The 27,400-nt window shown below is 37.9% G+C and overlaps 1 protein-coding gene across 3 annotated transcripts in view; it reads left to right on the top strand.

Moving 5' to 3' along the window:
* CBFB (core-binding factor subunit beta) overlaps positions 1 to 27,071 on the top strand; it is a 62,154-nt gene extending 35,083 nt beyond the window's left edge. For 2 of the 3 annotated variants that reach the window (XM_065416760.1, XM_065416759.1), the window contains 3 exons: positions 1,911 to 2,027; positions 10,107 to 10,202; positions 27,003 to 27,071. In XM_065416760.1, coding sequence (XP_065272832.1) covers positions 1,911 to 2,027; positions 10,107 to 10,202; positions 27,003 to 27,071 — 282 coding nt within the window. The remainder of the gene's footprint in view (positions 1 to 1,910; positions 2,028 to 10,106; positions 10,203 to 27,002) is intronic. The other variant, XM_065416761.1, reaches the window with a different exon arrangement.
* Positions 27,072 to 27,400: the final 329 nt, after the last annotated feature.

The raw sequence follows: 27,400 nt of genomic DNA, 5'->3' as shown, positions 1-27,400 counted from the left end.
ACTCCAGCTCGGCGAGAGGAGTACCGCGGAATCGACGGGGAGCCTGCCTGCCGCGTGTGGACCGCGTCTGAACCACGGTAAGTTCGAACTAAGGTATGTCGACTTCAGCTACGTTATTCACGTAGCTGAAGTTGCGTACCTTAGTTCGAATTTGGGGGTTAGTGTAGACCAGGCCTTAGTTTAGATGTTTCACCTAAAATGATCAACACTGAAATAGTTAAGAGATTGTATTTATGTTGTCGTTAGATGTCAGAGTTCACCTCCTGACTGAGTTGTATCAGGGTAACTCACGCCTTTCTTAGAATAAGTTTTTGTGAAATAAATTGTTCTGGAATATAGGTTTTCCTTCGAACTCTGCAAATTCCCACCTGTGGGTACCATGCCACCTTGTGGTGCCTTACAGTAAAACCTTCCTCTGGCAATGTCAGCTAGAGCGCTCCGATGCCACTCCTCCCCTCAGCATCACTCTGTACTGAGGGCAAGACAATATAGGGGGTAGAGCAGCCTCATCACCTCAGTTCCTTCCAACAATGTGCCTGGATGGATGTTGACTTCTCCAGTCCCATTGGCCCCAGTTGGCTGAGGTGTGGCGAGGGGATGAACACTTAGCCTCATGCCTCCCACTTGCTCTATATGGTGTTTTGTAGTCGAGGAGAGTTGCAAGTCCTGAAGAGGTCCATGCGCTTCTGCTGAAATTGGAGCTTATGGAGGATGGATAAAACAGCTATCCACCCTAGTTTAAATGTGGCAGAAGGAAAGCGGATACACTTTTACTCTGGGTACGATGTGTCTACAGAGCAGGACGGTATTACATAGTAACTACTGAAAGCTGCTTAACGTTTTCATGAGTTACGCCACACTGCTCTGTTTGACATTTTAAAAAGTCAGCAAATGTAAGCTGTCAAACCCCTTTAACACAATATCCATTTCTTTTTAAATTTCCTGTGAGGAGATTCATCTCTGTTCTTTGGAGGGGGAAATACTTCAGCTTTAAATCACAGTATTATGTACCTCTATGTAGACTGTAGGTTCTTAGTAGCAATTACCTTACACAGTAATAAGAGAAATTGTACCATGCAAAGTGTGGTTCAGTAGAAATATTTAATCCCCTGTCATTTTTCAATTTACCTTTTACAAATATTAGAAAATAACATAAGAAAATAGGCTTCCTCAGTCTTCTGTACATTAAGACATGCCACACAACGTCTTTGTGGTTTGGATAGTGTATTACATTAAGCTCTGACTTTTTTTTAAGTCTTCATTTGATTATTTTAGGCTTGAGAAGGAAGAGAAATTGGTGTTTATTCTTCTAGTATTAAGAAAAATAAATTTGTGGCAAAAGCAAAATAAAACTCCCTCTGAGTGTAGAAAAGCATTTTGTCTAACATTTGTCTAACACTTCAAAACAAATTTGTGATAAATCTTACATTGCTGATAGTGTGCCACTATATATATATATATATATATATATATATATATATATATATATATATATATATATATATATATATATAAAACAAATAACATAACATATAAAATAAACGAATATAAGAGGTCTGACAAGAAACACAAGTGACTTTAAGTGTAAGCAGTAACAGAATTTTCACTAAACGCTGGTGCATACTGGTTTATAAACTGGGGAAATAAATTAATTCTAATATGTATAATATGCAAAGTACAATAGCCAGATTATTAATTATAGTATTTACAGGCTTTTGATTAAAATGTAGTTAGCGGAAAAAACAGTTAAGGGGAATGTCAAGTTACTAACTGGTTCAGTCATGTTTTGTATATAGCATTGCTTTGTATCAGAGTAATAGTTATAGAAATATAGTTAAAAATAAATACAGTTACCATTTGTATATATAAAAGCTTTTGAACTCAGATGCATGTGTCTGCCTATATTTCAGGTGTACTTAAAGGCACCTATGATTTTGAACGGTGTCTGTGTTATCTGGAAAGGCTGGATAGATCTGCAGAGACTGGATGGTATGGGCTGCCTGGAATTTGATGAAGAGAGAGCACAGGTAAGGCAGTCTCAAACCTTCTGGGCTACCCACGTACTGAATCTGTAATAAGTGTAACTACTACTACTTTTAAACAAATGCATTTTCTTTCAGGAGAGAGAATACATGCAGTTAGGAGGCTTCAGATTTAATTAGTCATCAAAGTAATCACACCCTTTCATTTGTCTCTTCTGCCTTCACCTATGTGTAAAAATGTCACAGAAAACTTCTAGTGTGGGAATCCATTGACTTAAAACTCTGTAGCTGCAGTTAAATCCCTTATTAAATGAGATTGAGAATTATTTCAGGCATGGATCGTGGGCCATTTACACATGCTGAGAGGCACACAGCACAAATTTGAGTACTGTAAAACTGATAATTCTCCACTCTGCAGGAAAGAATTGGCAAACTAGTAGTAGTAGATGCATCCGAAGAAGTGGGTTGTAGCCCACGAAAGCTTATGCTCTAATAAATTTGTTAGTCTCTAAGGTGCCACAAGTACTCCTGTTATTTTTGCAAACTAGTAGTGACATCAAATAGTGCAGATTCTGTTTGAAACTTATGAAAGTTTTCAATGACTAATGCCATTCACCTAAAAACAAACACAAACAAACAAAAAAGCCCATTCCAATTGATTACTGTCCTTCCCCCCCCCCCCCCTTCCCCACTGAACAGTTTTATCTTATTACTTTGCTTTTCTTTATCTTCTTTATAGTAGCTGATTCTGCTTTGTATAGGTATGACCTCTTCTGAGAAATCTGACAGTGTTACTAGTGTAAAGTGAATAATTAAGTCTTTCTGAAGCATACAAGAGTGCAGCAAACATTTACAATCTGTGGTTTTATTAGATGGGGAGATGACTCTTTTTAAAATACAAATTCTACATAAAAATTTGATTGCATCTCTGCAAGATTACTTACTAAAGACTTGGTTCCAGGACAGAACCACGTGCTAAAAAGCATATATTCAAAATTTAATTCCTCTGCTTGTATCAGAAAGCTGATGCAGCAATTTGTCACAGTTGTCTTATGTGGGCTGCCATGACGACTGCAATGGACTGTGAGTCTACCTTTGCTTCAAAAGAAAAAGAATTCAAAGGTATACAATGATAAATAACACCAGTAAAGATCATTTAGATCATCCATTATCAACCTGCATTTTGCAGAACTACGCCAGCGTTTATTTTTATAGTGCCAAAATTGTGGTAGATGCATTAGAGATAAATGAAGATATGGTCCCTGCCCCAAAGAGCTTCTGAATAAAGTGGGAGGTAGCAGATGAGGGGAAAGGATGCAATATAAAGCAGAAAGATTGAGCAGATATGTTACGCATATATTTTGTTCCATGTGGGGGATCAGGTATCCCAGCAAATCTCTCTCTAATCTGTTCTTTGAGATGTGAAGTGATGGTGCCTTGATTAACTCCATTTACTCATTCTGTTTAAAACTTTTTCCTAATTTTTAGCCTAAACATTACTTCATTAACTTGAGGTCATTGCTCCTTTGCCTAATGTTTCATTTTCTATATTGCTATTTTTAACTTGAAGGTCTTGTTCTCCCTGAGTTTCTCATCTTTATGACTATATAATTGCATCTGCCTTAATCTATTTACATGTTTTGTCCATCATTTTATTATTTTTGCTGCCCTTCTTTGTATCTTTCCTACTCGTTCCTATAGCTTTCCTAAACTTTGGGGCCCATAACTACCACCTGTTCCAGATGTGGTTGAAACAAGGCCATTTTGAATGGCTGTATTGCCTCCATAGCTTTATGTGACGACTTATATATAAATCAGAGAATAGCAATGACTCTTTTGCGAGATGTTGCTGCAAAATTATATTTACTACTTTCTCAAGCTTCTACTTTAGATAGTTGTTTTCCAGTTAATATTTTTATTGCTTATTAGCACTCTTCCTGGTTCAGTGTGACTTCATATTTCTTGCTTAGATTTTGTTTCAGTAGAATTGGTGCATCGTTTCAGATGGGCACTTTCTGTAAATTGGAAGAAATAAACCTATTTTTCTCCAAGAGTTACTTTTACAGATCCCCATCATTGGGATACATGCCCCTCTGAATACAAGGCAAGAATCATCTTAAAAACAACTACCATTATGGCCACAAGCTCCTTGCTCATGCATGGAATAATCCGTGAGATTAGAAAAGGGAGGTGGGGTTGGATTCTGCAGTAGCTTGGAACCTGTTCCTCACTGTCTTGAAGACAGTAAGTTTGACACTACTGCAGAGAACCTCAAGGCACATTTGACAAACCTTTCACCTTTGCCTTTCCTGTTTCCTTTTGGGGATATTCTCTTTTTTTGGAATTACTTCAGGCAGATGGATTCCACAGCGGTATAAAGGTCAGGTATTCTGTTCCTTTATTCCAAAAGGGAAGGGGAGGCTTAAGTCTTATACTGGAATGGAGTCTTAAACTCAGCAATTTATTTAAAGTTCCATATGGTGATATTAATGCTGTAATCCCTTTGTGTCCTCAGGGCTCTCAACTTGAGAGATGCATATTTCCACATTTCAGAGAGGCCATGTCATTGTGAATACATATATTTCTGGGTCAGACAGAAGCACTGTCACTAGTGGGGCCTTCCCTTTGGAATGTCCACAGCACCATGTGTCTATATGAAATGCCAAGCATTGGTGACATGGCTTTTCTCAGGAGTAAAAAGATGTCATGTCTACCCTTACATGGATGATTGATAAGAATTTGAATGATTCAGGAAATAATATTGTTTCAAAACAATTTGTCAGTTATTCCAGAAGGGGCTGTGGTTATATTGGAACAAATCCACTATACTACCAGCTCAGAAGCAAGCCTTTATAATGTATGAGCACTACTAAATATCTCTCTGCCTCAGATTTCACCTCATTCAAGACCTCATAGCTGTTCTGAAAATGAATCTGCTAGTTCAATTGAGAACATTTATTGTTTTAGTCATATGGTCTCTCATACTGGGATGGCACTTTGTCATATAACACATGAGACTTCTTCAAAATTGATTGAATGTGCTTTCCTTGAAAAGCTGTTAGAGCACCCGATTAGACTAACTTAAGTTATGGACACTGCATGTTATGTAAGGTGCTCCAATCTTTCCCCAAATACTGGAAGTTGTGATAGGCACACAATCTACAATTAAGAGCATCAGTGCTGGCACCATCATTCTTCAAATTTTAAAACAAACAAAAACTTAGAAGCAGAAGTGGAAATGTTTTTCTGTGTAGAACCATGTATTTGCTTCAATTCATAGCTAGCACTATTTCATTTTGCTTTGAATTCTTTGTTTTAATTCCATGATGAGCAGTTTGGTGGTACTCCAGGGAGAATTTCCATTGCAAATCACCAAACTCTTGGTGTTTTGCATGCTCTTGGCACCATGATCACAGACACTTCTAGAAAGCAATGAACTTTGGGGTTGTGTGCATTCTGAGCACACTGATCTGAGCTCTTGGTGTTAGGTCCATGATTCCTTATCTACCCTCTGCTGTAAGTAGTGATATTGGGAGCATCCTTTAACTCTATCAGTTTATTTTGTCCAGGTAATTTAACTAATACTGCCTGTGGTGAGTAAGCGTTCCTGGGTGAACGAAGGGGGGACTGATGCCATCAACTTGTATAAAGGCTAAGCTTTCATAGAGAGGGGGAAGGATTTCTAGCCTTTTATGATTTAAATAAATCCAAATAACATATGGAAATGCGCAATTAAGGTGCCCAATCAAACTTATCCCTGTCCTGTAGTGATACCATGAAAGGAAAACTATGAAAAAACTGTATCTTTTAAAAATCAGGTTAATATAATCTAGAACTACTATCTCTTATTGCATACCATTGCTACAGGCCAGAGTTAAGGCTGTTCGGGTGCCTTAGTTGTCTGTTTCCATAACCTAACAAATTTGGATTTCTTTTAAGTCTAGACTTAACTCTGAATTTCCTGAGTTTATACCACTTCATTTTCACCCTTAAGCTACTAATACATACTCTTAGCCTTAACGCCATTTTAACAAATGTTTTTGTCTTGGAATATATCCCCGCACTGAACATTTAAATCCATGAGGGAATGTACATGCAGCCTCAAATGTCAGTGCTTTCTTGAAGTTTCTGAGCTCAGGGTGCTGAGGTGGAAGCATCACACCAAGAGTGTGGATCTGCATAGGTATATACCTGTGCAAACTCAAAATTACAGGTGAGTAACCTTCCTTTTCAGTTTCTTCTCTTGCGTATCTTAGTATTAATGAGTACATGGTTATGTTGTGTTGCATTTTCCATTTAAAGAAGAGGTTACATTTGTTTTTTAAAAGCAAATTACCCATTACTAAAAGTGTGCCATTTGAGCAATATAATTCTTCTTTCTGTTTTGCCAGCCCTTCAAAAGACGCATTCTAATTTCCTTGTATTTAAACGTGTATTAGTACTGTCAGCCACTGGGCTATTTCTTTAACACTCTTCCTGTATTTCTTTTTCCATTGTAACTTTAAATTGGTTAAATCATAATTTACTTCCACTTCTGAAACTCTTGCATAATGTTGTTAATGGAGGATGACTGGCTGCTATATTCCACCCCAGAAGTGATTAATTTCAGAGGACTAAGTGGTCTCTGTGCATATTACATACACAGCTACTATATAAACAATTTTGTAATTTACATAGCCTCCATTTTTGGAAAACTTACCTTATAAAAATGTATTCTCTCCCATTTTCTGATTTCATCACTATTTTACTTAATACTGGATTCAGACTAAATTGATCTTCTTTTCTTCCACCTTTCTGGAATAAGAAACTATCTACTACTAAGTCAGTCATATATGCTTTTTTCAAAAGATACCTTGGTAATTAAAATACGTCCTAATTTTATTTTTAAAATTCATGTTTTTGCTGTTTGATCTGTAATGTACCAATCTTCTCATTTACTATTAAGCAGCCTATAGCACACCATCCTTATTTATGGCCCCATTCAGCTAGGTGTTCAGGCACATGTGTAAATTTAACATGCATATTGTCCCATTAAATTCAGTGGACCTACTCATGTACTTAAAGTTACTCTTGCTTGCGTACTTTGCTGAACGGGGGCCAAAATTCCCATCTTTTAATCCATAGACTTTTGCTGTTTCTGTCTCACATCTGTCTGTGCTTCAGTGCTTGTATATTTTGATATATTAGCACTACACTAGATCCTTTCTTCTAGCGCTTGATATTTGCTATGTAGATCTAGATTATTTCACTCCTGTCTTTTCTGACCAAGTAGCTGCAATGCCTTCTAAAGCAGAACTGTGTTTATTCACGGCAGCCTCTACTACTTCCTATGCTCGTGTTGAGACACCTAAGAAATGTTTTGCATGCTTTTCTCATTGATACTTTGTCAGTATTTTGTTACTAGATACATTGTCTTCGTTGTAAAAACAAGGTCTTGTTTTAGATAATTTGGTATATATATTTTTTTGTACTGTACAATTCTCCAGGCGGAAACTGTTAACTTTTTTCAGCTGTCACCCCAAATCCACTGTCTATAAAAGTTCTTGATGAATGTTCATTTAATTTACTTCATAATGGGCTGCAATAGCCTGAAAGCAGAATTTTATTTATTTTTTTTAAGAAAATGACAACCTCACATTTTTTCCCAGGCGTTGGTGAGCCATCCTTTCAACCATCAACATACATGGCTAGTCTGGATATCAGCAGCTTGTTTCTCTCCCTCCTCTGAAGTCTTAATTTGGGTTTTATTCCAGGTTTATTGGTTTGTTTTTTAATATTCTGGCTGAAGCTAGAACTTCGAGAAACTATTCTGATTCATCTTCTAGTTTGCTTATTGAACAAAACCCTTCTATGGCTTAAAAGCTTTAAGGTACCTTTTTGTGATCACTTGCCACCTTTTGAAACCTTGACTTCCAACCTGAAACAGAGTTCCGCCTGAGAAGATGGAATAGTTAGTTATTTATTTTTGTTCCCATGGAGCCTTTCAGAACTGTCATTACTTAACTTCTTAGAATTATGGTATTTTCCAGCCTTCCATCCAGACAAATGCTTAAAAAGACTTGTATCTACATTTCCAGTATCTAAATGGTTACCAAATTGTTATTGGAAACTAAATGACAAAATTATTGGGCTGTTCTCCGGATCAGATACACTCTTGGGGGTGGGGGGGAGCGCTTCTCTTTATCAGTACACACACACGCATCAGCATATGCATAGCTGTATTTTTTTAAATGTTTAGGCTATCTTTGAAAATTTGTTTTTCCACTTGGTTTTGCTTAGCTTAAAATACTGCTGATCTCTTATTAAAAAAAATTAATTTTCATTAAAAATGTTGGTAAAGAAGTAGGTAATTATGAAATTTTGCATGGGTTGCCTAAATTTAAAAAATGAGAGCTTTTCTTTAGTCATCAGTAATCAGCTAGACCACCTCTTTTATTTCTGTCCTTCTCAATTAAAAGAAATGAACTCTATTTTCCCTTCCACTGTCCCACCATGATTGATATATATTACACCAATATAAAAATCACCAAAAGGAGACAAAGTTGTCATTTAAAAATAGAAGTTACTGTCAAAATGGTATCTTAATGGCAGCTGTAAACGTTGTCCTTTTGATATCTTTCTGGAGACTGATCTATGAAGATCTATTGATTGACAGATGTTTGTATTAAACTGTGTTAGGCCACAGGGGAGACACTTTTTTGCATCATTTCACAAAGTAGCTTTAGGGTGTAGGATAGTGCTGCAGGCAAGAAAAGCAATTTGACATTCTCTTAGGCTAGAGACATGTTATCTTAAATTTAAAAGTTAATGCACTTAATCCCTTGGTATATAAAAACTGAACTGAGTTCTTGGGAGCGGAATATTTTTGTCCTCGATAAATCAAGGTTAACATTTCTGTTTTTTAAAGAGAGAGACCCACTTGAAAATAACATATGACCGTTACTAGTGCAATCTAAACTGTGACTGAAAAAAGTTAATGGTGAAAAGAGATTTTTTTTTTTTTTTTTTTCCTGTTTCACTGTTGACCTGTACGGTCAACTCATCTCTTGCTGATCCTTACAAGCATCAGTGGGAGAAACAGGAACTCCCCTTTTTATTTTAAATTCGCACAAATTCTTGTAAACTGACTAAACATGTCCCTTTAAGTAAAGGGTATATGCAAATTTATTATTGTGTTCATATTGGCTTAGACAACATAAAACTTAAATTGAAAATGTTACCATTTTTAATAGAAAATATTGAATAGATTTTATAAAAACAATTAAATTAAGATTACTGTCCATCCTTTTTGTTGTAAAGATGTACTAAAATCTGGTGGGGTTTTTTTGGTTTTGGGGTTGTTTGTTCTTTTTGTTTTGTTTTGTTTTGTTTTTTTTCACCAAAATATGAAAGTCCACTGATACTGATGGATGTTTGTCTACACAAGAATTGGGGGAAGAATATTTTCTAGCTCTTTACAATTTTGTATTTTAAATTATATACTAAGGGATGTGAATATTCATTTTTGGTCAGATGTTGCTATAGATGCAAAGTGATGAAGAGTTTCACTGCTAATCTGTTAAATTGTTTGTTTTTAGAGCATAAAAATTGAATGTAAAGAACCTGATTATCTAATTTACAGTTATCATTAATTTGTTTAGTGCTGTCATCTACCGTACAAAACTACTTAATTTTTCAAGATCAAGAATGAAAAATATTACCTCTGTAATATAAGCTTTGAGGTTTTCTTTAACTTCTTGGTTTAAGAAACTTAGTCAGACTCCACTTCGAAACAATATTTTTGATTCTTTAAAAAGCAGTTCTGATCTGCAAAGTGACTTTTAAAAGTGGCATTGCATAGCTCCAGATTAGTCTAGATGATTTCATATCCCATTTGCTCAGTTTCCATGTGAATGGATATCTTGTCTAACTGCTAAACCTGCACATTCATTCTTCAGTCTGAAGGTCAAGTTCTGTCCTTTCTGACTTCTGCGTCATCATTAGTAATAGATTTTAGAGGTCAAATTTTTCTCCCCTACTCCCTGGGTCAACCTTGTTGTCCTTAAACAATGGCCGGAGTTAAATAGAACATAACTTGGGAGAAATGTATGTAGCCTCGTAATTTTATGTCTTCTGGTTTGGTAGCAGGAGGATGCATTGGCACAGCAAGCCTTTGAAGAAGCTCGGAGAAGAACTCGTGAATTCGAGGACAGAGACAGGTCTCATCGGGAGGAAATGGAGGTGAGGGTTTCACAGCTGCTGTCAGTAACTGGTTAGTACTTTACCAAAAATCTAGATTATTTCCTATAACTTGTCTGTATGTATAATGATCGGGAATTCCTGTTTGTTTTAATTTTGCTGTTAAGAAAATAGTAAAGCATGATTTAATACCCTATTTACGTTATTAAAACTTGAAAAGGCACATGGAAAACAACATGTTTTTATTTGCGTACACGTAAGTTGGTGTTACCATTTTCTCTGTAGGTGGCCCCAATTACTGGTTGCAGACTCGTGACTAGGGCCCTACCAAATTCATGGTCATGAAAAATGCGTCATGGACCGTGAAATCTGGTCTTTGTGTACTTTTACCCTATACTATACAGATTTCACAGGGGAGACCAGCATTTCTCAAACTGGGGATCCCAACAAAAAGAAGGTCGGGGGTGGGGGGGTGGATTTGCAAGGTTAGTGTAGGGATGTTGCAGTATTGCCACCCATACTTCTGCGCTGCCTTCAAACCTGGGTGGCTGGCTGGACCAGATCTGAAGCAGGGCCGGTGCAACCCATTAGGCGACCTAGGCGGTCGCCTAGGGCACTAGCATTTGGGGGGTGGCATTTTGGGTCCTTCGGCGGTGACCCCGTAATGGCAGCATGACTAGTCCTCTCTCAAGCTTTAGTAGATTTCTTTCCTGGTATCACTCAACCCTATCTCATCTCTTCTTGTCTTCATGGTCTCCTTGCTAAGTGAAAAGGGAAGATCTGGGGAGTGAGACCAAGAAGAAGGGCTGGTTCAGAAAGTAAGTCAAGCTGGGGAACAGGCCTACAGAGACTGGTGAAGTCAGTAAGCTAAGAGTGGAAGGCATGTGGAAGAGCTGCGCTGGGCTGGTCTCTAAGGAAAAGCTGGTTAGAAAGGCCTCAGGCAATTTACTTGGTTAGTTACGAGAGAGTGCCTTCGCTACCTCTACTCTAGGAATCACTGCCATGCATTCTTGCCAGCCCCAAATGTTTAAAAATGCATAATCAGTCCCCTAACTGCACACACCCCCCCCCAAATGATATAGGCTTAAGTCATGAGATTTAAAATAAAATAAATGTTGGGTACTTTTTGTTTGCCTTCAGGTGCTGGAGTCTTTAGGGTTCACAATTTCAATCTCTGCAACCTTCTCTGCAATCATAAGGGGCTAGAAAGTTACTGTTTTTAATGAAAACTGAGATTCTACTGTTAAGCTTGTACAGACGCAGTGAAGTCTAATGGTGGATGAGTTCAGAGGTGTAACTAAGAGCATAATTTGGCCTTCAAACATCTTATTCATTGAGTTTTCACAGTGCTGACAAAAGAAACATCTTAGAATTGACATCTTGGAAACCTGAGCACATTTAATCTGTAGCTGTTGAATTACAATAAGGGTGGAACCCCACCAGTACCAGTATTGGTTTCTTTTGAGAGTAAACTACACTTTTAATTAATATTAAAAACTTGCAAATCTTTAAACTTCTTTTATACTGTTTAGCATGGCATGATCAGCAAATCTGGGAACCACTAGACTTTTTAACATCTCATCATTTAGTTCTCCTATGGATTGCAACAATGTCTGTATAAAATTAAAAAATTTCAGACTGTAGTACTATAGTTGAAATAGCTTTAATAGAGACCAGATTCCAGTTTGAGAGAGAGAAATCTTGTAATACTCCACCCACCGCTACCCAAAGGAGAGGCGCCAGCTCTTTGGAAATATTCACCCAGAGCTTGGCCGCATATGAAAATGATCACAGATTTTGTTCTTTATTTATACAGCTTTCTTCCTTAGAGATGTTTACTTATTCTTAAAGTCTCTACACAGATTATTTTTCAAATGTAACAAACGGGTAGATCATTGCCAAAGAACGATCCCTAAACTAGGCATTTGAACAGTTAAACTATTTTTTGTTAATAAAGAGAGAGTATTATTTTTTAACGACAGTAAGATTAGGCACAGTGGTACTTTCAGAAACAAAAAATAGAGATTGCAATAGCTGCACCATAATGAAACTTTTGGTAGAATAATAGAATAGTAGAAAATAGAGTAGAAAAGCAGTGCTTTTAAAAAAAAAAAAAAAAATCTGTTTACACCTACAGGCATAATAAAAGCTTTTTAGAGAATATATACAGTATATCTGAGATTATTTGTATCTTCTTCCAATCTCTTCCTGTCATGGTCTGTTTTCAATATGGATTACCCAGGGATCAGTGCTAGGACTGTTATTATTTAATATATTTATTTAAAAATCTGGAAGCAAAGGTGAATGGTAAGGTGCCCAAATGTGTGGATGATAATTATTTCAGATACTAGAGATCCGATAATTATGGTTGGACAAAGCAGCAGTTATTTGAATTGAGTCTTTGCTGAAGTCTTGGCGCTGGCAGGAGGCTCTCAGCTGCAAAGTGATATTGCTGTTCCTGCTGTGTCTCTCACAGGAGTCTATTTCCACACCAGAGAGGTGGGTTGGAGGGCTCTGGCTCCTGAAGAAATTAAGGTGTAGTTCCAAGAGTAGCTTTCCATGTTGTGTGGACATAATGAAGTTTATTTAAGTAGCAATTTCACTTTGTATTTTAACTGAGCTTCTAATACAGTGCCAGCTAGAAAGATTTTGATGAAGAAATGATTGCAGGACCCCAGGCTAGTGGAGTCAGTATATGTTGGAAGTAACATGGTCTGTATTCAGTCACAGAAAGCTGCAATCATCTACTTTTTGCCAGCTGTTTAGTGCAGCAGGAGGTACCAAAATGGTGGTCTTACAGCAAGGAATGGGTAAAGTGGAATGGAAAAATTATATGCTCGTGTCATGGTGTCTACAGATAATTTTTGTGAGGGTTAGCTTTGTATTGTGGGAATTAGTTATATAATGGAAAGTTTTTTTTGAAAGCTTGTATTGTATACATTCTATGACAAAAGCTCAAATTTTAAAAAATTTTCCCAGCCCATTCTGTTGTGCATGAGCTTGGCCAGACATGTTCTGCTGAGTCTAATTTTCTTGAGATTGAGTTGTCCAAAGCTTTCTGAATACGTTTCATGCAAAAAAAAAAAAAAAATCGGTGGTTTAAAAATTTATTTTTTCTTGTTTGTGTTCATTTCGCATATTACTGCAGTTCTCTCTCTGTAGCAACACTGCAAGTAAAGACGCAGAGTGGCTTGCTCCTCCCTGAAATAGCCTGGTCTAGCAATTGGTCTGTTTGGTGTCCTGTGATAAATATATGCATGTTTTTAAATCTAGGATACACACACAATAACAAATTAGTTTCCAACATACCTCTCTGGTAATGCCCCCACAAGGATTTTTCTCTTACAGCTCATTCTCCAAATTTTTCTCCATTTTACTTACGCTGTAATTCCCAAATAAATAAATGATCTTCACAGTTAGTTTCCCAATTTAAGGAAACTTCATTACTTTTTGATATCTTGCTAATTCTTCCCTCACCCTGGAAAAAAAAAATCCCAGAAATTTTGAAGGAAATCCTTCTACATGTACAGGATAAAACCTTGGCTCTGGATCCCATCCATAAAGGTTCCAAGGATGTATAAGGGCCACCCATGGAGAGGCCATGTGCTTCTTTACCAGCTGTGGTCCTACTTTTCCCCAAAGAGCTCTAAATCATGATCAGGCCAAGAGTTGTTAATTTACATTCATAATTTGGATTGTGTGAATTCTTGATCTGTACTGTTGCCTAGAGCCACCACAATAGCTGTTTTTGTTTAAAAGGTAGCATGAAATTGCAGCTTTTGGGCATCTTATGCTGAAAAATTGACCCAACCCAATATCCTGTTTTCTGTAGTGAAATGTCAGTTTTGGGGACAGTGCAACTTTAAATAAAAGTTTTTAAATATAAAATAATTAAGATTTTATATTGATGTGAAAGTGTTCTTTTTCTAGGATAAAATCTAAAATGTTTTCTTTTGAGGAAGTATTGTTTAAAGGCTAGAATAGCTATTATAAATATATAATTAGTATTGATCTCTTTCAGTCAGTATTTCTCTGTTGCTCAGCCCCCTTCTAACCTTCATTGACTGAAAGAAGATGCTTATATTACAGTATTTCCTGATTTGCAAAATTGATTTTCTCTGTACCATATTCAGCATTGATTGTGTACAGAACATAAATTGTTGGGATTTTTTTAATATATGCACTATGTAGCACTTATAGGCTAATATTAGCTGTTTTGAATCTCTTGTAGAACAGTAACAAGGCGAAATGATTATTGGAATGTTTGACTATGTTCACATCTTATATCTCAGACATTTTTTTAAAAGTTACGTTCAGTTTGAAATTGGTTAAATACAGTAAAAAAACAAAAGGTCAGTTATATCAGTGTGATGGATTCCATTAGACTTGAAAGATCCAATTTGTCATTTGGACCAGACACTTTACCAATATATGATAAGTTGCAATATGATTGAAGCTTCTGGATGAGCTTGGCATATGTCCAGAAGGAAAGTCTCCCTTGTATTGTCTGTGCTTGAAGTCAGTAGCGCAGTTTCAGATCTTTCTTACACTCAGCACTTAAGTACAAAATCCAACTAATCTATTAGAAGTTGAACTGTTCGTGGGTTTTTAGTAAAGGAAACTGTGTCTTTAGAAAATAGACTTTACAGGAAACACAGAATGGAATCTTGATGGAGGTTGATGTTAAATGCTTTATATAATCTTTGTCAAGAAAGCTACTAAATTTTATGTTCCCAATGATTATTTTAAAAGCTTGTCAGTAGGTAGGTAGTCCTAAAAGCAACTAACTGCCATTCATTGTTCAGGTTTTTTATTGTTCATAATGTAGCTTGATTTTTCATTTATTATTTAGTAAATAATAGATGCAGATACTTGATGCCAAAGAATATAGCATATCTAATCTGTTTATCCCAGTAGTATGTAGCTGCCAAAATACAATTAAGAATCACATTACAGTTGCCCATGAAAGAGACTTCTGTGACCATTTCTTGATTCATCCTCCATTGTTTTAGATTTTCTGGTCTCTTCTTTCCTCATCTCTTCATGGGAAATTTATGCTTTAAATATGGAGACATTTGAGGGATATCATATGATCTAATAGCTGTAACCAACTAAAAAACTATAAAAAAAAAAAAAAAAAAATGTTGTTGTTGTTGGTCATCAATGTGTACCATGTGTAGCTTCGTTTCTGTTTAAATGAACACTGTATATGTTCTTGTCAGCAATCAAAGTATTGATACCTACGGCCGTGATTTTCCAAAATAGGAGCCTAAAGGTAAGGTCCACGAAAGTTTCCAAAGTGTTCACCCCAGTAGCTCCTATTGAAGTCAGTGAGCATTCAGCACTTTGGAGAATGAAGCTACCTATTTACAATCCGACATACGGACTTAGGAGCCTATCTTTAGGCTTCTACTTTGGAAAAATTGGCCTAAATTCATACCCATGATTATTATTATTTATTATTTAATATTTGTTATGAACACCCAAAAGCTCAGTCAGTATCAGGGCCCTCCATTGTTCTGGATGCTGTCAAAACAAATAAACTGGTCCCTGCCTTGAAGAGCTTACTGTATAAATAAACAAGGCAGACTATATGTCCGCAAAATGTCAGATCCATAACACCGTACTTCTAATTTACTTAAATAGCATATTCTAAGAATATTATTTAAAATTAGGTCCCAACTTAATTACCTGACAGGTCTGCACTAAGAATTTTTGCTCCCGGCTGCTATTGATGAGCTCTCATGCACCAAACGAGGTGTACAAACAAGGAATCTTAAACTCTGGACTTGATAGCTGAATGAGTGACATGTAACTTTCAAATATTTGGTCTTCATTCTACACCTAGTCATGGGACCTTCCAGGTACTGCGTTAGCCTCCAGTGCAAGTTGGAGCACACTCATAGCTGGCTGTCAGGACTCCCAAGGGTTTGTTCTGTCAGCCAGAGCATTGCTGATCTACAGCCCTGACATGCCCATGTGAAAAGTAGGGTGGACTAGGGCAGGTTTTTCTAGCTTTATCCCACCCAGGGGTTCCTCTGCACCAGGGAAATACCTAATTAAGTGTCTACCAATTATCCAGTAACTCTGTGGTGTTGGCCAAGAAGAAAGGAAATTGTAAGCAAAGTAGTTTGTAGTTACTAAATACAACGCTGTTGAGGGAAAATTGTATGGACTCTAAAATTGTCCTTTGCTGTTGCACATTCTTTTTTTCTCACCCAATTGGGCTAGTACTTTAAAAGGTGTTAGCCAGATCATCTCCTTAACCAGAAGAACCTAGGGAGGACTCTGGGGATGGACAGTGTCATCTAAAATTCCCTCTGAGATTATTCTCTTCCCCTCCGCCCCACATGCATGCAATTCCATTCTGTGTGTGGAGAGGGGGATGGTCTGTTGTTGTCGTCATCTCCCTGCCCCTAAACCTAGCTGGTGCCCAATGGTTCATGACAAGCCAGGGCCATCTTCATGGAAGTCCTCTCCCTTCCCCCCGCCTTCTCCCCAAATCTAACCCTCAGCCAGGTCTCCACGTGCTTCTGGATCCCCTTACCCATAGCTGCCCCCAGGATCTCGAGAGGGGCAGCAGCTTGGTGGTGTATTGTCTTTTCTGGGACAACTCCAGTGGGCTAAAGGGAGAGTTGTTCATACCCCTCTCCAGGCTCCTTCTCCAAGAATCTCTGAATCCATAGAGATGTTTCTGTAAGCTCCAAAGTGGAAGTGAGGTCACAGTGCCAAAGAGACGGGAGGCTTGTGTATATAAGATTCTCTCTGCATGGATTTATGGGTGATGATCAGGGATATTAACATCTGACAGTCCCTGTCCTGCAGAGCTCACAATCTAAGGCCCTAATCCTGCAATGAGCCCAGTGCCCACACAGAGCTAATTGTGGAATCAGGGCCTAAAATGAGACCACATAAATAGGTGTTACAAATGGAAGAAATGGGCGGAGGGGGATAAGGTAATAGCGATAATGTATGGTTACATAGATTAGCTATTTGTACAGTTTAGATTGTAAATTATTTGTATTGTGCTAGCACCTAGGAACCCAAAGTACAGACCAGGGCCCCACTGTATTAGACGTGGGTGGTCTTTGCTTACGATCTAACTAAAGAGTAGTTGCTTTTGAGTCAGCCATAGTTTTTGTTTTTAAGAAACAAATTAACAAAAAATAAAATGTATTCTATACTAGCCTACTACCTAGCCATTATCCATTGGCCTATACGTATACTGGAGTAAAGTTCTGACATAGCTGGCCAAAGTGAGTGTGCAGAAGAGCATAGCAGCAAAATTAACTCCAAACACCCTTTCTTTTGTTGATCTTTGAGAACAATGATGATTATTTCTGTTTTAAATTCTCTTTGTAGGACTTGATCGCAGTACATTCTCTACTCTTCTCTCTCCCCCCTCCCCCTTTTTTTATTTTTTATTTTTTTCCCCAGCGTCTGGACCAGTTCAGTATAAATAACAGTCTAGACTAACATGTCATGAGGAGGATTTCAAATGTCTTCTGCCAAATAGGTTCCTGCATTTTTCAGTCATCATACCATCTCCTACTTTCTTTAGAGATTTTAGATGGCTTGTTGCCAGCTATAATTCCTTCCATATTGCAAAAGAGTTGCATGGTTTCATGTGCTGTAAGTTGAGTGAAGTTTCTTGGGTGTTGGAAACTCCCTGTGTTGCCACAGCATTGACTGTTCTATTTCAGGATACTTAGAATGAAACTGTCACTGTTAATCATAAAACGTTAGGTTTAAGAAACATCAGTACATTGGGTTCTGTCTATATTTTTGCAAAGTCAACAAATTGGTAAAATACAAGCTCTTCTCATAACCAAATGTTTATGCTAAGGTAATTTCTATTTTATCACTTTGAATAATTGTCATTCATCTGTTCTTAGTGAAAAGTACTAAACTCTGCTAATACATTTCTGCTGATTGTTAAGCAATTCCCTGAGCATCAAACCTAGGATTTTCAAATACTCTCATTCAAATTTAACTTCAGCATCCTACTGAAAAGTGGAGTATGCAATAGTAAGATGATGATGATTTTTTCCCTCAAATTTGTTGTGTGATTCATTGAAAAAATATTTTGTTTCTAAATTGAAAAAGGCACATGCAGTTTTTGTTTAAATGAGTCTCCCTCAATGTTCAAAAACTCAGACAGCACAATATTTAATGACAGATCTGTGTGTGTGTGTGTGACTTTTTAGTATTTTCTTTAATTTTTGAAATATGCATTTTATGGCTAATTATTACAACAGTCCCAAAGGGGATTGCTTAATGATCTAGAAGCATCAGGTTTAAAATACAGAGCATTCTTCGAATCATAAGTTTTAAACCTGGCAAAGTTGACTTACACTTTTTATGTTTCTGTGGTGGATAAATTGAATTCCTGATAGTATACTGTGTGGAGGTTTTCCAGATACGGCCTTACTGAAAACTGAGGTTCTGTCTTGTGTGAATACTAAAGATCCCATAAAAGTTGTAGATTAGCCCATGGCTATGGCCAAAAATGTCCATACTTTTGCCCTGTATTATGCAGTGTTCTTGCCACCTGCACATTGCTTTGTTTTTACTCTTCACCTGAGAAGTGACGAAGTTTTCGTGAGGAAGTGTTTAATTTATTACGTGTGTGTGTGTGTGTGTGTTTTTATATAGTTTTATATATGTAGTTTTAGAGAGAGAGAGAGTGTTCCTTCATGTGCCTAGGATCTAAAGCACGATCTTGTTTGTATGTATGTATTAATTATATACAGTGGCCTACATGGTTTGGCAGAATGGTGATTGATAGAACAAGTACATGTTTCATATATTTATGCATGTACAGGTCAGTACAAATAAATGGGATGACTCCGTTGGGCTGAGCTGTCATTTCACTGTCAGAATTGCCTGTGTAACTCCCCACTCGTTGAAACGCAAAATTACATCTTCGTCAATATTTACTACTAAGATAATAAGATACGGTAATGAATGCTTTTCAATACACTTGATCATAATTTGTCATTCCTTTCACATTATTTGAAAGGGCAGAGCTGGTGGTAGTTCCACAGTGGCTTGTGCAAAAATTTACGACTAGCTATGATGTCATAAATCGTGTGGGTACTTTCATGAATTTAAAAGAAAAGGCCACGTAAGAAAATTATAAATACAACCATATGCTTGTACTTTGGAGTCTTCATTGAGATTTGACAGTAACATTATTGTGGAAATTATTTTTTTTTATGAAAATAAACTTTTTTAAAGCAGAAGTATCCTGTCAAGTGATTTGCTGTTTTTACCATTAGATGTGAAAACATGCACTGAAAGTAAATTTAGTAACTACATTTATTTAAGGTTTTGCATTGAGACAATCAGCAAAATTGTAAATAGAGATCGCACTCCACTTCTTTCCAAACAGTGGGAGACTCTTGAAACTAGAAGCAATAATGTAAGCAAAAACAAAAAAAAATAAGGTTAACCTTTTGCTAGCTATTCTCAATGATAGTTTGGGTATACTTTTCAAAATTACAAAATATGTTTTGTAGTAGGAAATAACTATTCTCCTAAATCACAATTCTCCTTTTGTGGGAAGAAAATTGAACTGCAGCCTCATTAAAATTGAATAATTCAGGTTGTACCGTCATTAACACTGTAAAAAGGTTAATGAATTAATGTGAAAAAACTGATTTAAACAAAGTCTCTAAATTATCTGTAGTTCTATAAAGGAGGCAGGCAGTTTACAAAAGGCTTCCTTGGGTGCAAGGGACAGATGCCCACTAGCATTTAAAAGCTTTAGCGCTGCGTGTGACTAATAGACTATTTCCTTTTTTAATTCAATTGTCTGCACACAGAAAGCTTTCTGAAAAATCAGGCTTTGTATACATTACAATGATGGGAGCTGGAATTGTCAATTTTCAGCTGAGAGGCCGGCAGAAAGGAATACAGCTTGCTCTGAGTATCACCAGTGTGTAAATGGTATAATAAAGGAAGACCAAGCAGTCTATGCCCCAAAGAGCTTATAATCCAAATTGGACAGTAATGTTTGGACAGACAAATGCATCAAATCACTAGATGAAATTTTGATCTCAAATTAGATCTGATTTTTAACACAATTATTTGATTATTTCTGATTGGCTTCATAGAAGTGTGTTTAAGGAAGACTTGAGAGGGTGGCTATTTGGTGGATCTGCTGTGGAGGGACTTTCAAGCATAAGGATCTGCATGGAAGAAAGGTGATAAAAGGGCACTTATGTGGGGTGCTTGGAAGGAGTATAGATAATTGGAGTAAATGAAATGTAGACAGGAGCTGAGTTGTGCAGAGCCTTGAAGGTGAAGATGAGGAACTTGGATGCAGAAGATGAGAAGAAGCCTTTGGAAGGAATCTAAGAGCTCAGTCATATTATCAGAACATTGAAGAAGTAAGATCTTAGCAGTCACAGTCCATACTGAATGGAAAGGTATGAAATACCAGGTGACCAGAGAGGAAGTTACAAAAGAGATCAGATGACCACAAATGGACAAAGGTTTTTTGTTGTCGGAATAGTAAAGAGAAAATTAATTTTTAGAGTAATTGTAGTGAAAGGAAGAATAGACAGAATTTAGCTACAGTCTGATAACATGGCAGAAGTTGAATACAAGTCACAAGCTTCCATAACAGGCAAAAAGGTGGAGTTCACAATAGTGATGGAGGAGAGAGTAGATGCTTTAGTTTGGAAAGAGTTCAACTTTCACCACACTTAGTTTGAGCTAATGATAGGATATCCAGCAAATCATGTCGGAAAGACAGTTGGAGGTGCAAGACTGAACAGAGTGGAAGAATTTAAAGAGAAGTAAATTTGAGAGTCATCAGTTTAGCTGAGGCGGGGGGTGGGAAGACAAGGACAGTGTGAGGGAGAGAATGGAGTACTCTGAAGTATGCTTGTGGAGGAGGAGAGCATGCAGTGTCACAAAAGCCCAAGATTAAGGAGTGGAACACTTGACTGTTAGAATTGGCAAATAAATAAAGGATGAAAATAGAGAAGAGGCTAATCTGTTGAGGTTGGGTTGGTTTTTCTTTCTTAAAATGAGATAACGTTGTACTTGAAGGCAGAGATAAAGGAGTCAGGTGAGAGGATGGTTTCAGAGTAAGGGAGAGGAAGCAATGAGAGAGCAAAAAAAGTCTGGGGTTAGGAGGGAATGGAGTTGAGCATATGTGTCAAACGATTGGGAGTTGAGGTTAATTAATACTTGGAGTTAGCAGAGAACAAGTTGCATGTTCTACAAGTAGGTTAACTGCAGTAATGATGGGAAAACTTCCTCTGTCAATAAATTCAGAAAGTATGACTCAGAAGAAATACAAGGAACAAATAAGTACAGTAATGATGTAATTTTTAGTTACTGTTCTGCAGTCACATTTAATTACAATATTTGAATTGTTAAGTGTTGTCTTGTAAATTAGATCATTACTAAGGCTCTACTTAATTCGCGATATTGCGGATCCCGCAATATTAGGCGTTCACCGCAATTTTGTCATCCAGGTGGCTGACAGCGGGGGCCATCAGCCACCCTGGGCAGCTGACAGTGAGGATGGGTTTTCCAAATTACTGCAAATAATAAAGGTCCATGATTACTTTTCCGCAATTTTCCTTATCTTGTCTGTAACTCAGCTTCAATTATTTGACAATCATACAGCAATTCAAGTAGGACCTTAATCATTACTTAAATAACTGATGTCAACGTTACAGCAAAGAGGAGTGAGGCCTTCCGTGGTGAGACTGTAACCACAAAAAACATGAAGAGCCAGATCCTCAGCTGGTGTAAATCATTGTTGCTCCATTGACTTCATGGGAGCTTGCTAATTTATACCAGCTGAGAATATGGTCTGCAATATTATTTGCATTTGCAGTCGTGCGTGAAAGCAAGACCTGATTGTGATATGCACTGTACAAATATAAAATAAAAAAAATATCAAGATATTAGAATACTTAAAATGGAAAAAAAATAAAATTGTGAAATATTTCCTGGACATCAGAAAAATATAAGAACTAATTTAAAAAAAAAATTTGTATATTGAACAAGGAAAAAAACCTTTTAGAAGAGCTTGCTGAGTAAAAGACTTTCTTGTACTATTAGAAAATCGTGGGGTAGGTTAGTAGAATATCACTCTGAAAGGAATGAAAAAATCCTGCTTAAAGAGGCTTTGATATTTATTAAAGGCACAGTTTGTAATATATCAGAGGGGTAGCCGTGTTAGTCTGAATCTGTAAAAAGCAACAGAGGGTCCAGTTAGTCTTAAAGGTGCCACAGGACCCTCTGTTGCTTTTTACAGTTTGTAATATGTTCTTCCAATCTGCAGCTGTTAACACCTTTGGCACTCTTAAATAGGAAATCAGTAATGTTTCCTCCATGACTTCAAATTAGCAGAACTGGAGGCAAAAGTAAACCCTTTTAGACTAGTTTAAACTGAATTAGTCTAAGGAAAAGCCTATAGGGAATAAACATGATCATTTTATGTAGATCTTGAACTCTTAACTAGATTTGTCCTGTGCCTCTATCACTGGATGTTAAATCAAGACTTTTTATTCAGATGCAAAGAAAAAACTATTATTGTTTGTGGTACCACTCATTACACTCTAAGTGGTTTCTAAGTGGTTCCAAACAGTTATGAAGGATGGTTCCTGTTCAGAGGAGCTCACAGTCTAAGCACAACCAATTAGAAGCAAGGCATGGGAAGGGAAATAATAGGCAAATTATATACAAGTCTGCTTGATTCATTACAAGCAACATGGCAGAAATGGGTCTTTAAGGGTATGTCGACATTGCAATTAAAAACCTGCAGCTGGCCCATGCCAGCTGGCTTGGGCTGCAGGGCTGTTTTAATTGTGATGGAGACATCCAGGCTTGGGTTGGAGCCCAGGCTCTAGGACCCTGCACAGTAGGAGGGTCCCAGAGCTCGGGCTGAACGTCTACGCAATAATTAAACAGCCCTGCAGCCTGAGACCCGTGAGTCAAGTCAGCTCCCCCCACCAGAGCACCCCCACACACACACCGGAGCCGCCCATGGCCACTGGCCCAGTAGCGCAGCTTGACCCCAGCCCCAAAGGAGTGCCAGGAGGGTGGGTGGCGCATGGCCCCCGGAGCGCAGGAGGGTGGGGGGCAGGCGGCCGCAGCCTTCCCAGCTCATGAGCATGGGAAGGCACGAGGCCCCAACCTCAGCAGAGAACTGGGGGTCTGGAGCCGGAGGACTGGAGCCGCACGCTGCCGCAGGGAGCGGTCACAGCAGAATGCAGGGTAATGTCTGGCTGTTTGGGGAGGCAAAGCCTCCCCCAGCCTGTGCGACCCGCCGCCCATGAGTACAGACATATCCTAATGGGGATTTAAATGTGGATGGAATAGGGTTCTTTTGTCCCAAACTCAGGGAGTTGTACCATGCATATGGGGCTGCATGGAAGAAGGCACAGAAGTGATTGAGAGATTGACAGATGAGTGGATGAGGTTGAGAGCATTGGCACAGCAGAAGGAGCAGAGGGCAATGTGAAACTTGACAAGTGGGGATAAATTGGGAGGGGCAGAGTTATAGAGAGAGAGCTTTGAAGGTGGTCTGACAAGAAGTTTAAATTTGATAGAACATGAATCCCTCTATTAGCTTCCCATCCCAAAAAAGGGAGTTACATGATCATGTCACTGCACAAGAGAGAGGAGTTTATGAACGGCCTTTTGTATGTACTAAAGGGTGTCCATTTGTGTGTTTGGGAGTCCAGAGAGGAATGGTCGTCTAGAGAATATCTAATGAGGTCCTGAACTAAAGAGCTGGCTATTGAGACAGAGGGGGAAATGACAGATTGTAGAGATGCTCAGGAACAAATAGTGGTAGGATTTGGATATGGCCTGGATGGGTGAAGAGGGAGCTGTCAAAAAAAACCTACCAGTTCCTGGGCCTGAATGATGGTGATGTCAGCTGGGATGAAAAAGGAACCATAACTTTTTAACACTTTACTAGGCACAGGAGTTGAGCTCCTTGTAGCAGCAGCCATTAAAAATGTTGTGTTAAGGCTATGTATACTTTACTGCATAAATCCATGGTGTATGAGGAATTAAAATGGCCATATACTCGCGGCAGAAACACTAAAATATACGGGATTTAATTTGTCCTCAACTACCAGTGTTCCAGGACAACTGGTAAGATTTCCAGGGCTTACATGTAGACTTGCTGTGATACTTGTCATTAAGAGAGTAGACAGGGTGAGGATATACAGGAGAAGAGAACTAAGGTTAGAGAACTTAATTCTCTACTTTCAGATTTATATTTTTTAATTGTCAACTTAGAAATTCCTTGCTTTTGGACACTTGTGTTTATGAAAACTACAACATCTTCAAGATGTTGATCTTCTAAGATTATATTTATAACCCTAACTGCAGGTTAATGACTTGTTGTTGTTTTTTGGCTGGAGATTTATTTTTAGACTCTTAAAATGTTCTCACCAGAATACATATGATTTCAAAATTATTAACAGTTTGACTATTGTCCGCCTTAAGTGGATTTCCTTTACCAACAGATCCAAAAAAATGTCAGCCGTTATACCTGCAGACTAACACCTCAGAAAATAGAATATGCTTCATCGTTTCTGAATCCAATTATTCTGTGCAGTGATACTTCCTTCACTTGAGCTTTTTGCTGCTTGCACAATAAGGAAATAAAAACTTAACTAGTCAGGCAAGAGAGACAGTTTGACACGCCACCAAGAGGACAGACCTGCCATAGTACTCTGTTTTCATTATGTTGATAAGTAACCTTTTATATTAGCTGAACAGCTTCTTCTCTAATTGTTTTGGTTAGTCTTGATACTGATGGAGTTGGTATTGTGATTAAATATTTGAGTTAAACAGATTCATTTCTTGCATTTTTAGAGGCATTGACATTAAAAATGTGTCCTGTTTCTGTCATAGAACAAGAAAATACATCATATGCACTGTTAGATGTTTTTACTGGATCTCTGTCTCAAATTTTGGTATTATTACACTTGACTTAAGTAGCAGAAAATCTGATACAATTTTAATGGATTTATTTATATTTCATATGTGTGTGTGGAAGTTCTTCACTCCAAAACAGGATTATAGTTAACATCCATCATATTAATAAATTTCAGGAGAGGATTTATTTGGGATTAATGGTTGTGTGTAAAGCTGCCCTGTTATACTGTAGACCTCCCATCTAAGGTCCTGCAAATGCTTACGCATGTTTAATTTTACACATGTGAATAGTCCCACTGACTTGAATAGGACTACTTATGCATAAAGTCAAGCAAGTATGTATTTGCAGGATTGAGGCCCAAGTTAACAGCTTTCTTCTCTGGCCTGGCGTTGGAGTCACTGAGATGTATTGTCCTGATTGACTTCAAGTTCTGAGAGGATGAAGCTCTTACAGAGTGTTTAAAATACTATAGTTTCATGGTAGTTATTCCAGGTAAAGGAGAACTCAGTGTACAGGTGGATGGATGTACTACAGATCTTAAACAAAATGTTAAGTTGGATACTGGGAGAGTGAAGACCAAATCCTTGTCATGATTTGACTTGTCTCCAGGCTGCTTGTCCAGTTGAGAGGTAGAATCCCAGCAGACGTAGATGTGCCATACTGAGGATCTAGATTTTTGTCATGGAAAATTTGGGGTACAGACAGAGGTCATGTATCCATGATGAGTCTCCTGGAGCTGTCATCAGCCTTTGACCATAGTATTAATTCTGAGGTTATGGAGACTTTTCACATGGTATCTAGCAGGAATGGACCGACTGTGCTTCAGTGACTCTTACTCCTTTCTGTCAGAGAGATTCCAGAGGCAGGTGATGGGCAGTTTCTCATTGCCCCCAGCAAGCATTTTTGCAGCTTCTATTCTCACTTTGGTTCAATTTCTGTATGTGGGTAGTAGGGGAGATTGTGAGACAGGATGAGCTGCGTTGTCACCACTGTGTGGCTGGCACTAGCTCTGCATTATTGTCTGACCAAGACGATGCAGTCACTTGGCTTTCCGAATGGTTGTCAGTTAAGGCATGGATAAAAAGGTCAGCAGAAGCTCAAGTCAGACAAGAGGGAGGTGATGCTGGTGGGTAGGGGATGAATTTACAGGAAACAGCAGGGTTGATATTTGCACCTCCAATTAAAGGAACGTTTACATCCTTTTAAAATGAGGGGTGCAATTTTTTGGGTGCAAAGAGACTACATAAAGGTCTGTCCTCAGACGCATACTTATCCATGCCTTAGTTACCTCCAGATTGTATTATTGAAACATGCTGTCCATAGGGCTGCACTTGAAGACATCTAGACACTTCATTTTTTGACAGAATGCTGCCATTTGCCTACTTGGTGCAAGTTTATTGTAACTGTGCTCTGTAGATTTCACTGTCCTCTAGTTGCCTTCTAAGAACAATGCAAGGTGTTGAATTGGATCTATGAAGCCTTAGATGGTTGGAGTCTGTACTATCTTTAGTAACCACTCTGCTACCTCTGACCTCTCCCATCTGTTGAAATAAATTAAGTAGTAATTGAACAGTCCTTAGATTTGAACATCAGGAACTTAACACAGCATTTTCAGTGTAGGGTCTTCTACTCCAGAGTGCCCTTCCTCTGCTGGTCCATCAAAACCAGAGCCAGACCTTCAAAGGATTGTGTGAAGTCTTGCTTTTACTCAGGGTTTTGCACGAAGGTGGGGGATTAAGTAGAGGGTATTGATGGTATTTTTGTATTTATAGTATGTATTTAACAGTTTGAAGTGTACATTTCGTGTCGTGGAATTATTTGTGGTCATAAGCTTGTAATTAATGCATTTAAAAAATCAACTAAATTGATATTTCCAAACCATACCTTTGACCTTGAATATAACTTTATTAATACAGGCAAGAAGACAACAAGACCCTAGTCCTGGATCTAACCTAGGAAGTGGTGATGACCTCAAACTGCGTTAATCAACAGCAGCAGCAGACATGCCATGGGTCTGCGCATATGCATTGCTTATACTTGGCAAAAGATTAAATAAAAGACCAGAAACTGTGATAACTGGGTTACTATGGTCTATTTCCTGACCTGCGGCAGTCACAACCAGCATGAACTGCCATGGTTTGCACTATGTTTATGTTACAATATCTGCATTTCCTATTGTAAGCATGTAGCCAGTGGCAATTTGAGATTGTTTTTCTATGCAAGCTTATTTTTGTTGGCACTATTTAGTGAAATGGAAACTTAAGCAGCTATAAACCATTTTTCTCAACTGTCATAAAAAAAAATTGTCACTTAA

Source organism: Emys orbicularis, chromosome 14 (assembly GCF_028017835.1).
Source record: "Emys orbicularis isolate rEmyOrb1 chromosome 14, rEmyOrb1.hap1, whole genome shotgun sequence".
NCBI lineage: Eukaryota > Metazoa > Chordata > Testudines > Emydidae > Emys > Emys orbicularis.
Note: the sequence above shows the minus strand (reverse complement) of the source record. Positions and strands in the feature narration are given on the sequence as shown.